General features: G+C 39.7%; 1 protein-coding gene across 1 annotated transcript in view; it reads left to right on the top strand.

The window, feature by feature from the left end:
• Nucleotides 1-15,389, top strand: part of FAM65B (family with sequence similarity 65 member B) — a 95,010-nt gene extending 79,621 nt beyond the window's left edge. Inside the window, exons 7-13 of the mRNA XM_018556298.1 lie at nucleotides 1,840-1,989; nucleotides 3,272-3,335; nucleotides 5,086-5,129; nucleotides 7,838-7,963; nucleotides 8,063-8,211; nucleotides 9,052-9,181; nucleotides 14,576-15,389. Coding sequence (XP_018411800.1) covers nucleotides 1,840-1,989; nucleotides 3,272-3,335; nucleotides 5,086-5,129; nucleotides 7,838-7,963; nucleotides 8,063-8,211; nucleotides 9,052-9,181; nucleotides 14,576-15,286 — 1,374 coding nt within the window. The 3' untranslated portion in view covers nucleotides 15,287-15,389. The remainder of the gene's footprint in view (nucleotides 1-1,839; nucleotides 1,990-3,271; nucleotides 3,336-5,085; nucleotides 5,130-7,837; nucleotides 7,964-8,062; nucleotides 8,212-9,051; nucleotides 9,182-14,575) is intronic.
• Nucleotides 15,390-15,516: the final 127 nt, after the last annotated feature.

Genomic DNA, 15,516 nt, shown 5'->3' with positions numbered 1-15,516 from the left:
GGACACTGAATTGGCATTGTTGCCTCTCTTGTGAGCTCACCTAGGAAGCCGTAATGCTAGATCAAAAAGTAGCAGAGCGATCTTACTGACTATATAGATGTTTGTATCTGAAAATGGCTGGCCAAAATAACAATTATTTGGTAAGTACAACAATAAATATGTACTTGAACTGCATGTTGAACTGTTTGACTGGTTACCGGTTTAAAAATGCTATGCATCATTTCTAACAATTTTAGAAAACAAGTTGAATTCTAAAACCTGCTTGTGTGAGAAGGCAGGTAGACATTCTGGCTGGTCTAAAAACATTGTTCAAAGTGCTGTAACCTATATCCATGTGCTGCTATATTACTACTGTTTTTGTGACTGGTACTCTTGACTTTAAGTGCCCAGACACCTTGTGATTATCGTACAATAATCGCGGGAAATCCCGCGATCGTACGATAATCGCAAGGTGTGTGGAAGGCGTGCGACCGTTTCTACTGTACGGTCGCACGACTTTTGTCTTACGAACATGTTTGCAAACCAGCCGAGAATCGTACGATTTTCGACTGGTTTGTGGCATGCTCGTAAGATAATTGCCGCACAGGCCGGTGTGCGCAAGTGCACACTGCCCGTTCAGCATTGCGGTCATCGGATGCCCACCCCTCAGCGGGGCGGGCTTGCGATTATCGCAAGTACAATCTGCCTGTCCATGATGGGCAGATCGTACGCATTTTTAATGACCTTACAACCATCGCAAGTCTTGCGACGGTTGTAAGGTCTATGGCCAGCTTTAGGCCGTTAAGGAATGTGCGAAGTGACCTATAGCGACCACACACACCATTCTCCTCCTTTACTTAAAGGAGAACTATGAGGCGAGTGCTTTTCACTCACCTCATAGTTCTAGCCGACCTGTGACAATGAGACTGTCACAGGTCAGCTTAGTAGTTCAGGATGTGAGCGAACACATACCGGCGTTCGCTCACCTCACGATCCTGTCACGGCTCTCTGCCGTGACAGGGGAGGGGCTGGATTCCCCCCTCCCCGCTCCGATCCGCCAGCGCTGACTGGCGGAAGGGACGTTGGATGGGGCGGGTACAGCTGGCTCTGCCTCTAGATAGGCAAAGCCAGCTGTCAGTCACGCAGCTCGGCAGTTCCAGACATAATTGTCGGGAACCGCTGCGGCTGCTCGCAGTATGCTGCGGCGTCTCGGTATACCGCGAGCTACAGCTCGCGGTATAGTGAGCCTAGGGTGACGGGAGGACGCTAGTTTGTGTCCTCCCATTACCCTAAGAAGAACTATGGGGAAAAGCCTTAACCCCATAGTTCTCATTTAACTCTACTCTAGGCAGGAGATTGTGTGGTGTGTTGGTTTTTTTTTGTTTGTTTGGTTTTTTTAATGGATTCGAGCATATTTTATTTAATAAATGCCATTGTGCAAGTTGTCAAAAAAAAAAAGACTGCTTGAATAAATTGTTTTTCTGTGACTGAAGTTGTAAATTAATTTGTTCACAGATGTCATATAGTAAGTGTCTGACAATGAGTTGTTTTGTCACTCCGCTCCTTCAAAAACAACCTACTCAATGTGTGACACGCATTGAGCATCAAATTTTGGTGAAATATAGTTGTAAAGTGGACCAGTGCTTTCTTATCGATGTATCAACATCAGCAAGCTGACTTTGTAACGTGTGGAGTCAAAAATCCACAGACTGTGAAAACTAAATTAGCCTTTAACTAGACTTGTTCCCAAAACGCCTAACTAGCAAACAAAGCTATGCCTTACATAATATTCAAAAACATTTAATGTGGTGAAATGCATGTTTACATACTAAAACATGGTGTTTGTATTTGTTTCCCAAGGTCGATGAGTTATATGAGGCTTACTGCATCCAGAGACGCCTAAGAGAGGGTGCAAGTAAAATGAAGCAGGCATTTGCTGCATCCCCCTCAAGCAGAGCGGCACGAGAGAGCTTAAGTGAAATAAACAAGAGCTATAAAGAGTACACTGAGGTAGGCTGTTTTTTATTATGTATGTGTGTGGGAGCTATCTGCGACACGCCATTGTGAATAAAGTATCACACAGTGCTTCATATATGTTCATGTGGAGAATGCATAATGATATTGCTCTCAAGGGCTTATAAGGGGGTTGACTCTCTTGCATATCAGAAATGTTTTGGACCAGGTCACATTTTTATAACATTTGCCACGGTGTTTATAATATATTGACAGCAATGCGTTTTGGGTTCAACCTGGAACTGCAAGCTTAAGCTGGCCATACACCAGTAGAATGTTATTTTTTTTAAAAGTTTTGGGACGTTCCTTCAATTTTGTAATAGTTAATGGGATCAAATTGGTTTGTATTGTAGTGGTGTAAGAAATCTAAGGAGCATCATAGAAATGTTTTGGGACCAAGCTAAATTCTAATAGTGAATGTGGTTTTAATTTGGGAAACTCACTTCATTTTTTAAAATAAAATGTTAAATTCGAATGACATTTATCAAGTCTCTGATGGCATTATTGAATGTTCTGATGATCACATTCGTATGAAAATCTACCAATGTCTGACCAGCTTAATTTACTAAATTTAAATACAGCTATACCAGTTGATGTCTTTTTTAAAGTTAATGAATATCTCCAAAAGGATCTATTTTCCTGGCTTGAAAAAGTAGAAGGCTCACAAATGCTAGTTTTGCACCAGGTTTATGTTGCCCCCTAATTCAGTAACATTTAACAAAGTGTTAGAGGTTTTTTTTAATAAAAATATAGGGGATGCCATTGCTAACCTCCTTATGAAATGCTAGTGGCATGGCTGTGCCTGACTTTAATCATCTCTGATCTGGAGCAAGTCTGTAGATCAGGAAAGTGCAAGAAATCTCAGAAGTCTGCATATTAATTGAGTCCCAGCCTAAAATATTGAAGTATGAGGGTGAGCTAGACAGCCAGCTAGCATTTTTAGAAGGAAACGACAGCAATGCCAGCTTTCATCTTTCTCTTATTACAGTTCTTTTTTTTTATCAGACAGATCATTTCGAACAGCTTGGCACAAGACGGCTATTAAAAAAAATTGTGTGGCAGGATCCATTGTTTTTTTGTCCAATGAGTAGCAAAATATATTGAGTACAGTGGCCTGTCTAAGAACATAACTTATTGAATATTGATCTTTTATTAAACCGTTTTCAAACTGGGTCTGTAAAAGTGTAATGAATCCTTAGGTGTGAACCATAATTCTCCGCCATTTTCGAAATTATGCACCACATTTTGTTTCAGTACGTTTTTTTTGTTTTTTTTCCAGCATATGTGCACTGTTGAGTCTGAAATGGAAAGCCTATTGGGAGAATTTTACATCAAAATGAAAGGTAATAAACATTTTGTATTCCAAAAAGATGAAATACAGGTGGACCAACTAATGTGCTAAACAAGTGTCACGTTGGTTGTCCAATTCATTTTGTTCCTTTTCTTCTCTTCTAATATATATTATATATTCTACATACTGTTCTCTACACATTGAGGTCAGTCTGGCCACAATTGATATTCCAGTTATATATAGTAGTCATGGTTACACCACCCATCGAGGTTGATTTTACTAAATGATTTTTAGAGTGTTCACACAATAAAAAGTGTTAAGATTCACTTTAATTATCCAAACATGTGTAAAGAAAATCCTTGTTTACTTAGTTCATCTACACATAATGGGATAATTACATTGAATATGCACACAATTTATCTCAGATCCTTTAGTGAATCGGCCTGATTATGTCTGTTTAGCTTTAGCGATTTCCCCACCAGAGCCCTCAAAAAATGGGAGTCAATTCAACTTTTGTTACATGTTTTGAGAGTTGTCACTCCACTCCAAATGGATACATTTTAAAAGCATTTAGGGCTTGTTCACACCGAAAGTGTGTGCGTTCCACAGCGGTAGCTGCTGGAACGCACCGCGATCGATGAGAAATTCCCCCCGCGGTTTAGGGCGGGAGGAGGTGTGGCGGTGCATTAAATTTAATGGCACCGCTTCTACCCCCGCCCGCAGTGCGATCGGACGCGTGCCAAAACTTTGCCAGCGTTTTGTTCCACTGCAAACGCAAAAAATAGAGCTAGCCCTAGGCAAAGTTTTGCCACGCGTCCGATCGCGCTGCGGGTGGGGCGTGGAAGCAGTGCCATTGAATTCAATGCACTGCCATGCACCCTCCCGCCCAAAAACGCGGGGGGAAGTTTCTCACCGATCGCGGTGCGTTCCAGCAGCTACCGCTCTGGAACGCACACGCTTTCCATGTGAACAAGGCCTTATGAAATGAAAACAATGTAAAGTGGGAGCTTATGGCCTGCTTGGTTGTTATAGAAAACCAGAGATTTTTCTAAATACAAACCTTAAAAAAACCCATGTCACTCTCCAAAAAAAAAATCAGAGACCTGTTACAAGTATGTAGCCTTGTCAGACTTTTAGATATTCTTTGTTTTGTTGGTTAACTTGATCAAGTTCCTAAACTAGAGATATTTCTAGTGGCAAAACATTTCACGTCAAAAGCGGCAGAAGTATCTAGTTGGGAACTTTGTGATTTACATTTTCCAGAGTTGTTAACAGAGAAACCGTGGTGAGTATACAATTGTTACTAGCAGTTCAACAATTCTCCAGAGCCAAAAAAATCACTTGTTGGATAATAGTTTAGTGGTTATGTATCCTTTTATTTTATCATTCTACTTCTGCCACCTAGTGTTAGTAGATGTTATTAGGTTAACGTAATAAGTGTAAATTCAGCTAAGTTTTTTAGGAAATGTATTGGTAGATTCTTTTTGGTGGTAAAGAAAAAGATGTTCACGAATGAACGTCCAGGAAAAAAGTTGGTGTCTTTAAAAACTTGCAGTACACACAATTTAATTGGTCATTAAAAGGTGTCACATTAACATTTCCCATCTAAATTTGCCAACCTCGTTCTATTTTGTTTTTGCTGTTAATTCAGCCTGGGAAAACTAAATTGCAGAAAATAAACATTTTATATGTATAGAGTGAAGGATTTCTTGGTAGGTTTACTCCAGATTGTGAGCTATCCATTGCACACCAGTAAATATCCTTTTATGCTTGAAATATTAACATATATTTTTCATCTACAGGTCTAGCTGGCTTTGCCCGTTTATGTCCCGGAGACCAGTATGAGGTGGGAACATTTTTGTAGTACTTGACTTTAATAATGTTTTATCTTCTTTGAAAATAATTATGCTAGCTGCTGTAGCTAAACATCTAGTATGTCATAACTTGCAAAGTTGGGGAACTTTTGCCACACCCTTAGGATGCCAATACATAGGGGAGACTTACTACTAGGCTAGTGATAGATGTAAGGGGCCAGCAGATGCAGGGGCATGGTCCAACTGACAAATTATATTTTTAAGATGGGTAGATGCATTGATATGTGTATGTATATTTTTGAATGTAAATGTCTTTGCATTGAGCAAACTCTCCTCCAGCACTAGCTAGATTTTGGGTAAACATAAGGACTACTAGTGTAAGGAATATAACTAACCAAAATAATAGTGTGTATCTAAAAAAAAAAAAAGTGGTTGCTAACTTGCTAGCCAGTAGGGATGAGCTCAGGTTTGAACTGAACCTGGTCCAAACCTGAGCTCCTCAGAACCTGGAAGCTCTTTATGCTTCTGCCCAATCAGCTGTGAAATCATTGACCTTATATGGCCACATGACTTTATTTGATCGGTGACACTGACCTACTATGGCCATGTGGCCATATAAGGTCAATGATGTCAGCACAAGCATCCTGCCCATTTGTTAAGGTGCAGCTGCAGGACAGGGAATTCTCTGGCTCGCAGTTGATGTGGCCCCATGTCCCTTCTGGGTTCAGAGGAGCTTGGGTTCGGATTGGTTTTGGTTTTCACCTGAGCTCATCCCTATCAGAGAAGCCCATCAATAAAAAAATAAAGTTTACAAAAAAAAAAGTCAAGCAAAACTCTTTAACTTGTATGTACTGGTATCCAACGCAAGCCTGGTTGGCTTCTTTTTTTGTGGAACAGAAGGAACTGACTATAGTCAGTTTCACAATTGACTTTCTCTTCTGAAAATAGTTGGTCAGGAGGGTCTACTCTGATCAGTTATGTACCTATAGATCTAAAAACCATTCAACAATATTGTAATGTATACAGCTGTCTTGAATATTTGAATAATCAAGGTTGAGGATTACGGAAGATCCCTTCATTCTTCTGACACATATTCTTTCATCTTTGGGACAGATTGGGCAATCTCCCTCCAGCACATATGTAGCACATTGCCTGCTTATCTCTACTCAGTCAACAGTAGTAGTGATATATTGGTCAGCAAGCTGTGAGGTGTCATGTCCTCAATTCAGGACATTCGGGGTTCAGTGCCATAGATTCTATTCTGGAAACAGACACTGCAATTATTTGTATTGTCTAAGAGCCACTTATCTTGCATGACCTTTTGTAAGCAGGGTTGACTCCTTTTTGTATTTAATAACTGCCTGACAAAATCTGCTTCTTTTCTTCGTGCTTGTTTTTTAGTGGCTTGAGCTGTTCAGTGTAAATAGATATTCTAGTTGTTTTTCCTCTAATCTCCAGTAGGGAGAAACACGTGCTTTATAATTGTAAACTGCAAACACTGAAAAAAGGTCAATGTTTAAATGTACGCTTGTTATTTTAATTTGGTGGTTCATGCTGCTAATTATTAGTGCTGTTTCATGTGAATATGAAAAAAAATTTGGAGCATTTGCTCATAATTTACAATGAAAGGATCTACGTTCAGTATTGCCATTGTTTTTTGTACAAGTAATGTTCCATGAAATTGGTTCTGTGGGTCATATCAGTGATGTGAGAAATGTGCATGCCTGTGCAATTAAAATAAATAGGAGTGCTTATGTGGTAATGCTGAGCATGCTCTTCCAAGGGGTAGAGACATGAGATTCCATCACTCCTGTTTTCCTAAATATGATGGTGGCAATTAACTTTATAGAGGGGTTTTTACCCTGAAACATCCTTAGGTTTTTCCATCTCTACCCCTGTTGCTGGGTGTCCAGGTTTGCTTGCTGATTCTTTTTGGTTTTTGATATTGTACTCCTTTTGCTGCATATATGTTGATTATATATGGGTTTGTTATCCCCCCCACCCTGACCTAATGTTTTTTGTTTTACTTTTGGAGCCACACAGGGTCCCACCCTATTGGCGGGACCCAGCGTGGCCCCACAATGTTAGCTTTTGCATGTGATGAACCTCTTCAAATACAAACAAGAATTTGCTGGTGCTGGTGATCTTCATTTATATCAAGATTTAGGCCTCATTCACACACAACGCAAGCAAAATTGTATATTGCGTATATACGCATCTATGCGCGTATATACGAGCATCTATGCGCGTATATACAAGCGTATATGCGTGCACTATTTGCATTCCCAGAATGCATCATTCCTAATGGAAATTTTAATAAACTGTACGCACATACGCGCGTATACACGCAAACATGCATATGAATGTAAAATACGCAGAAATACGCTGCCCGGACGCATCTCGGTTCCATTCTGTTTTTGCGCATATATACGCTACGCAAATAAACGGCTCCATACGCGGCTATGTGTATGGAGCCATTTATTTGCATATGGTACAATACGCACGTACGCGCGGCAGTGTGAATGAGGCCTTACTATGACCTTGGTTACAGAACCCATAGAAATTATGCTCTTTCAATGTGTGATTTGACTGTGTGCAGTCTCTAAACTTTCTAGTAGCTTGTTGTATTGCCTTGTTTTTGTTTTTTATTCCTTTTTTTTTATAGAAACCAGATCAAATAAAAATCATTAAATAAAAAAAATGCTAATACACCCCCTCCCCGTTAATTTGTTGTTTTCAGATATTCATGAGATACGGTCGTCAGCGGTGGAAACTAAAAGGCAAAATTGAGGTTAATGACAAACAGAGCTGGGATGGAGAAGAAATGTTTTTTCTTCCACTGATTAACAGTTTAATATCAATAAAGGTATCAGTCTGACAGTTGGTGCAAAGTCTTGCACAATGTGTGTGTTTGTTTATAGCAGAAGACTTTTTTTTTTTATGTAGATGCAATTTGTTTCTTTAGGTGACGGAACTAAAAGGAATAGCCACTCACATCCTGGTGGGAAGCGTTACCTGTGAAACAAAGGATTTATTTGCAGCACATCCCCAAGCTGTTGCTGTTGACATAAATGACCTTGGCACAGTAAAACTTAACTTAGAAGTGTCATGGTGGTAAGTAACACTGACATAGGCACCTGGTTGTCATTTTTTTTTGTAGTTGTCCTTCGTTTGCTCCAGGATGAAACCAATTTCATATATATGAAAATCTATGAAAATACCTCCATTCATTAGAAAGTGAATAGTTTAGAACAGGGGTGCCCATAAGGTCGATCGCGATCTACCAGTGATCGCGTAGCGATCACTGGTAGATCGCCATGTCCTCTCCTCCTGCCGCTTCTCTGGATCCTCCATTTGAAAAGTAGATCTCCAGATAAAAAATAGTGGGCACCCCTGGTTTAGAACATGCCCTCCATAACCTCCTGTAACATTCTCCTATTCTCCTTTTTTTTTTAAAAGCCAGTATCTTCACTGCCTGATGCAACAATTATATGTATGTAGATGGCAAAGCAGTTTTCCTCAAACGGAAATAGTGATGGCCCTTTATATGGAGCTTGTCTTTGCCCTAATGTAAAGCTATAATGTGGAGAGAAAAAAACACTGCCATGTTGGTGCTTTTTTCTTACAAGAAGTGCCCCTGAAACACCATGCCCCTTAAATTTCCTATGTAAATAGAGAAAATATTTTTATGCATAGGCTTTGCACACCCCGATGTAACAGCAGGAGGTCCTGGGAGCAGAGAGTTCTGTATTGTTGGGTGATGGGGGGCACCTACATTGCCAATATCTCAGATCTCAAAATATTTTTTTTTGGGGGGGGGGCATTTATTATGTAAAGAATATTACAATATGGCTCCTTATATTGCCTAGTATCCAGCAGTTATAAAAAATATTTGGAAATGTAAAATGTTTTGTTTGAACTCCAACTCATTTTTTATTTTTTTTTGCCTTCCAGCCCATTTGATACAGAAGACCTGACACCTTCCACAGGCAATGTAAACAAAGCATCTGCCGTCCAAAGGAGAGTCTCCATATACAGCCAGGGCACACCAGAGACGCCCACATTTAAAGACCATTCCTTCTTTGTAAGTTACTCCATTATCAAAAATTCTAAAGTTCTTGTCAAAAAGTTCGCTTATGTTTGCGCACTAAGGCTCCAATCTAAAGCTAGCCATACACGTGGCAATTTGTTAGTGATCAAACTTTAATTTTTTATATTTGTTTTTTTGGGTCGAAATCCCAAAGTACTGAAATGGGATCATAATTTCCCTGATCAAACCCAGTGGAAAATTCTGAACACTTTTGACAAAAAGGTCGAAGTTTTAACTTCAAAATGGACTAAAATTGTGTACCTGTGGGTAGTAAATTGCTTAGGTTCCGGTGATTTATATGCAATCGTATGTGCGATTCCCAGTGGATGGAAGGAAAGTGGTTGAAATTGACATAAATTGCCACATGTTTGGCCAGCTTAAGGCAAGTTTCAGGCAGTTTTTCAATCGGATTATATACTTGCCTTACCCCTGTCTTTTGCCTGTGGTGCCTAGGATAGGGTGATGTTATACTCCCTCCAGCTAGATTCTGGGGAATTTCATGAAAGGATGTGCTTGCACTGGACTGGAGTGTCCCCTCTCAAGATTTGGGCTGTTTTGCATTCCCCAGGCTTCTCACCGGAGGAATAGTAATGTCACATCGTGCAATGCAAAAGATGTATTTTTTTACAAGGGCATTTTACTGCTAGGTCTGCTAAAAAAAAATGCTAGAAGTTACTGAGCTGTCCTCTAAGCTGGCCATGCACTGCTCAAATTTCAGTTCTGCTGACTCGGCCTAAATTCAAGCTGTCCCTGCTCGATGAAAGTTGATTTTATTATCTCCGAGTCAGGCTGGACAGTGATGGCAGCCAATCAGCTGTGGGCACCTGCTGTCAGAATACAAATAAAATAGCTGGCAGGGAAGAGATTCCCCATCCTTGCCCTTTTAGGGAGGAGCCAAGTGGTTTTTTTTCTCAGCCCTACAGCTGCAAACATGACAAGTGTATGACCAGCTTTAGTGCAGTGTTTCATTATAGGCTAGAAAAAAATGAAAGCTAGACTTTTTTTTATGTTTCTGGATACGGTTTTAGTGAAGAATTTAGAGGGCACAGGATGGCCAAAACGTTCTGCTTCAAGTTTCTAGGGGCAATGCAGTACATTGAGTCAAATACTTTTGTTACCTTCTCTTAGGAGTAAGCTAGACTATGAAACATCAGTTTCTATCTACCACCAACATTTGGGTACTAGGTGACTCTCCTAAAATCCTAGTTTAGGAAAATATTTGGGATGTTTGCTGGGGATATCTGCTTAAAGTTGTTTTGGAATGATGGTAGTTACATTGTTTAATAATGTTCCATTTGCTTTCAACCTACTGAAGAAATGGCTGAACCCACCACAAGACAGACTGCGACACTCAATTATGGATGCGCTGCAGGAGACTTTCTTTGACAAACTCCGGCGCAGTCGCTCTTTTAGTGACCTGCCCTCTCTCAGGCTGAGGCCTAGATCAGGCAGAGATCGCTATGTGAGTTACAAGCAGGCAGATCTGTGTGTTCTGAGTTTTTTGGTTACCTTTCCATGCATGCATTTCATCCTTCGTTCATTTTACTGGTAATGTCGTGCTGTATGGATGCTTTTTTTTTTTGAGTGGGGCCAGAAATGTCTCTGTGGTTTTATCCCTAGGACAACTGACAGTCAAAATTAATTAAATTTATCCAAGAGGCTATTTGCATCTTTTGGTGCATTAATGTGCGTTGTGTCGCATGTTAACATGTGTTGTGTTAAGGCAGCCCATTGACAATGAGCTGTCAATGCACCAAAATGGACATGGCACAAAAAAACACTATGGTAACTTGACGTGCATTGCGGTACACTGCAAAGCATGCAAGTTGCCTTAGTGCCTGAGGGTGCCATTCAAAGTGAATGGCACCACAAAGTATGTAACGTGTGGACATGTAAATAGACATTTAAGCGCATTTAACATCCAAATAATTTCACTTTGTTTATATAGGCCAAGGCTCCTGTAGTATTCCTTATACCAAAAAGTATCACATTTCTGGGGTATCTAGCCACACTCTGCTCAATTCACACCGCTAACCAGGGAAGGGATACTTCTTAAAAAAAAAAAAAAAAAGATAGCTCATTTAGTGAGATTTGGAAAAGTCATGTGGCTTGTCCTTATCCTTGCGTTAAAGCTTTGTGACTATGACTATAACTGGAGACTGGTAGTGCTGCTGTTTTGACATAGGTACTTTTTTTTCGCAAGGGACTGTAACTTTTCAGCATTGATACTTTCAGTGCTGGTGAGATCAGAGGTTTTTTTTCTCAGCTTGATCCTGTAAAGTATATGTACAGACCAAACTTTTTCTTCCTAGCTTCAGCTTGAGGAAACTCAGAAGCGACACCATTGCCCATGAGGAGTGTTTGGCACGTGTTTCCTTCCAGCCTCTTTGGCCTGTTAGGAAATCTCTTACCACTGCTTGCCTGTTGGTACAGCATCGCTGTCCTTTCCGGTCTTCGATTTTGCTACACTGCCTGTCTTTGTTGGATTTATCCATCTGGCTGCCTAAAATGCTTGCCTACATCTGACTTGGTTGTGACTCTACTGGGCTCTACCTTTTTCTGGGTGTTGTTGCTTCCGCTAATCGTTGCAATGACATTATGAAGGCAATCCAACTGCAATGCATGGCCTCACCTCTCACACTCCTTTTTCAGGAAGTGCTTTTACTGTTTTTTTGACATAGATCTAACATAAGTATTTTGGATCCTGGGACCCCCTAGTACAATAGGCTAGTCCTCTTCACCAGTGTCTACAGATTCACTACCTGAGCCTGATACCCATATAGGGTCTACTAGGCTTCATATTTCCACTTCTAATTTTTTGTCAGTCTGCACATTTAATGGCTTGATCTGCTGGCTAGGCTGGCTGCCTGCACTCCAGATACATTGTTCTCATGCTATTGGGCCTTTATCTCGCAAGGTATTTGAGTACCCTATAGTTTGTTCTTATTCTGGTTTGGAAAACCTACATTCTTCCACTTCACAGACTGTATTTAATGGTATTGATGAATGCAACATGCACAACATTCTTCCCAATCTGACTGATGCAGTATGTGCTGCTTTGTGCATCAAGGATCAACCTGGTGACCTAGATTTTCAGTCTTCTAATGCTTCCTTGGGTGCTAAGACCTTCTCTGTCCCCTCCTTATTTAGAGAAATTCCTGCGGGAAAATTGGAAACTTGCTTTTCATTTATGGCCTTTGCCTGATCATGTGAAGAAGTCTTTTCTTTTATGTCTGTTATTGACTGTTTTTATGCCTTTTTGAGAATAAATTGATACTATTGAACTGATCCAGTTTCGAGTGCTGTGTGTGTTTTTTTATGGGCTCTTGGTTTTAAAGCTTAGATGGAAGTCTCATCTGGCACCGAGGTTCCATTAGTGACAGTGGATGTGTGGGAGTTGAGCTGACTCATTTTGTGTCTACATCTTTTAAGAGTGACTCTTGTTCTGATGAAGACCCTTGGGTTTACAGCTTGTAAAGCGATCACATGCTGCCCTACACTTCATCTAAATTTGCTTGCAATGTTGAAGATGTATAAAGAACAACTTTTCCTCTTGATGTATGAAGATGGGCATCTTTTTGGTCAATCTTTTCACGGTACAATGTCCAAGCTTACTGACTCTGGTTCTATGGGCTTACTCCGACGCAGAAGATCCTTTCGTGAGACGGAGCTCTATCTCTTTCTCATCCATTGATCCTATTCCTTGAAGACGTTGTCAGTCTGCCTCCCACTCTAGTTGCAGAAATCATCGCTTTCCAACTTTTTTGGTTTAGATATTTAGCACTTACACTTTGTTAGTGAGATTTTGCTTGTATATACTATATTTTTTTCTTGTCAGTTCTCTGTGGCTCCCATTCTTGAAATTGTATTTCAAGAATGGGAGCACCCTAATTAGTTGCCTTTTCTACTTAGTAGTGTTCTTCTGCTCCAGAGTTTCTAGTGGTTCGAATTCTCCAACTATTTGGGACCCTCTGTCGTTCTTCCTATAAATATCTAGTACTCTTGCTGAGACTAGCTTTCATATCTTTCTTTTATTTTATGAGAATCTTTGGTACAAGTATAAGTGCACTCCTGCAGCCCCCTTTTATTTATTTTGTTTTCTTCCTGGCCTCTTCTCCTGAAAAAAATTCTCAACCTATATGTCAAATGATGACCTTTTCCCGTGATTCCCTCTGAATATGGAACTGTGAATACAGAGTCCCACTACAGCTTTAATCCAATTACTGCAATGACACGTCGGTGTCTATTAAGATTTTTCTGTGGAAGCTCTTCTGTTACCATTTAGGTTAGCCAGCACTTTTTTTTTTTGTGAGCTTCCATCATAATGTTTTTTTTCCCCTTCTACAAATATACCAAAAACCCTTCCTGTTTACCCTTTTGGGGCTTATCTATTAGTTGAGATTTTCCTTTTAATATAATTTTACCAATGCAGTTGTTTTTCCAAAACTGTTCCTTCTATTACTCTGTCAATGGACTTAACTTTTCAATTGTACCAGAATTTTAGCAGCTTGCCAGACCTTTAATGTAATCCTATAGCAGGTGCTTCTAAGCTGTTAACAGAAGCAAACCGAACTTTAGAGTTTTTGTTGTGATTTTTGGGCATTGATTACTTCACATTACAAGTAGCTAAAGACATCAGGGATGGCTTTTGTTAAAACTTTTTTTTACTGCTGGTCATATATGGGTAAATGATGTCCGTATCTGGGCACGTTAGGCTTAAGGTTAGGTATAGGGTATCGTTACAAGTGGAAGGATAAATTATATCAATAGGTGAAACTTGAAAAGTTCCATGCCTTAATGCACTGCATTGGGCTGTTGGTCCTTTTAAAAAGCACCTACATGACTTAAAGCAAGAAAGCTGATTTAATTACGGTCATGTCTCACAATGTTTTGTTTGTCAGAAACAGAGCTATTGTTTCAGAGGTATTTTTAATGCTGTCATGGTACTTTTCTTAAGTGTGCTTTTGCTATTACAGATTTACCACAGCCAATAACATTGACCGTTTTTCCTTTCATATCCCATTTCCGTGTTCAACTTTGAGTGCATCTTTGTTAAAATATGCATGTTTCCAGATTTTATGATCTACTCTTTGGCTCAGTAGTTATATACATAAAATCCATTGATATAAACACTATTTTAATGCATCCTTTTGGAGAGATAACTCATTATATAATTTTAAAAAATAAAAGCATTTTGTCTTTTATGGTTTGGAGCATTTCATAATTTCTGGAACAGGTAAAAAATATGTCTTCATAAATTTTATAGCAGTTTTGTAATGTTACTGTGTTCTTTTGAGGAACTATTTTGTTTTGTGTTTATGCAGTTTTTACTCAAAATAAAGTTTTCGAGACCTTGTTTAATTTACATTGTATCTTCTTTCTTTTCAGTCGAATTTGCAGGATGACGTCTTTGATAGCGGAGTAGAATCTATTGAAAAGAGGGCACTCTCTTTAAGTTTTGACGACCTGCCTAACGGTGATAGTACTCCAGCTCGATCTACTCCCTCTTCCTCTTTGGGTTACTCAAATCCAGAAATTACGGTAACCCCACCAGAACATAACCTCCGTGAGCCATCAATGGCACCTGTGAAAGACAATTTGAGTGCCAGGTCTTCTGCTGACTTGTGTAGTCAATCTCAAGACTCTCAGTCAAATACAGACAATGTAACTAACAGTGAAGGAGATGATTTAGATGTCTCCGCTTGCCAAAGACAACCTACCCAAATAGACAATAGCATATTTATTGATTCAAATGTCTCGGTGTCAATTTTGCAAGATTCTGAAGAGTCTTCTGAGCTTAAGCCTGTGGAGTTGGACAATTCTGAAGGGAATATTACCAAACAGCTGGTAAAAAGGCTTACATCAACTGATATACCTGCCGTCCCAGAGAGAATCCAGGCTGAATGCTCCACGTGTTGTGAATCTGAAGCCAATAGATCCTTTTTGGATGGAAGCTTGGAGGAATCTTTGCAGGGACTGCTCCTTACTCTCGAACCTTGTAAGGACCAGTGTGACGAGTACCAAGAGTTGTACCAGGAAATTACACACCTAGAGGATGTTCTAAAAGTAAGTGAATGCAACGCATCACTCTGTCTTTAATTTTTCTGTGAATGTAAATACATATGTAAGCATGAGGGTGGAAGTTGTGTGAAAGTATTGCCAGTGCAAATTGTAGTGACTGCAACCAAACTCTGTTATATACAAAGCCAAAGAGATTATTTTTGCTGTGGACGTTGTTAGTGCCTTTGGTGATTTTGCTCTAGTGTCTGCTGGTTTTGCAGAATTTTGTGTGTGTGTGTGTGTGTTATATATATATATATATATATAGT

This window comes from Nanorana parkeri, unplaced genomic scaffold (assembly GCF_000935625.1).
Source record: "Nanorana parkeri isolate BGI_ZX_2015 unplaced genomic scaffold, ASM93562v1 scaffold233, whole genome shotgun sequence".
NCBI classification, from domain to species: domain Eukaryota; kingdom Metazoa; phylum Chordata; class Amphibia; order Anura; family Dicroglossidae; genus Nanorana; species Nanorana parkeri.
Note: the sequence above shows the minus strand (reverse complement) of the source record. Positions and strands in the feature narration are given on the sequence as shown.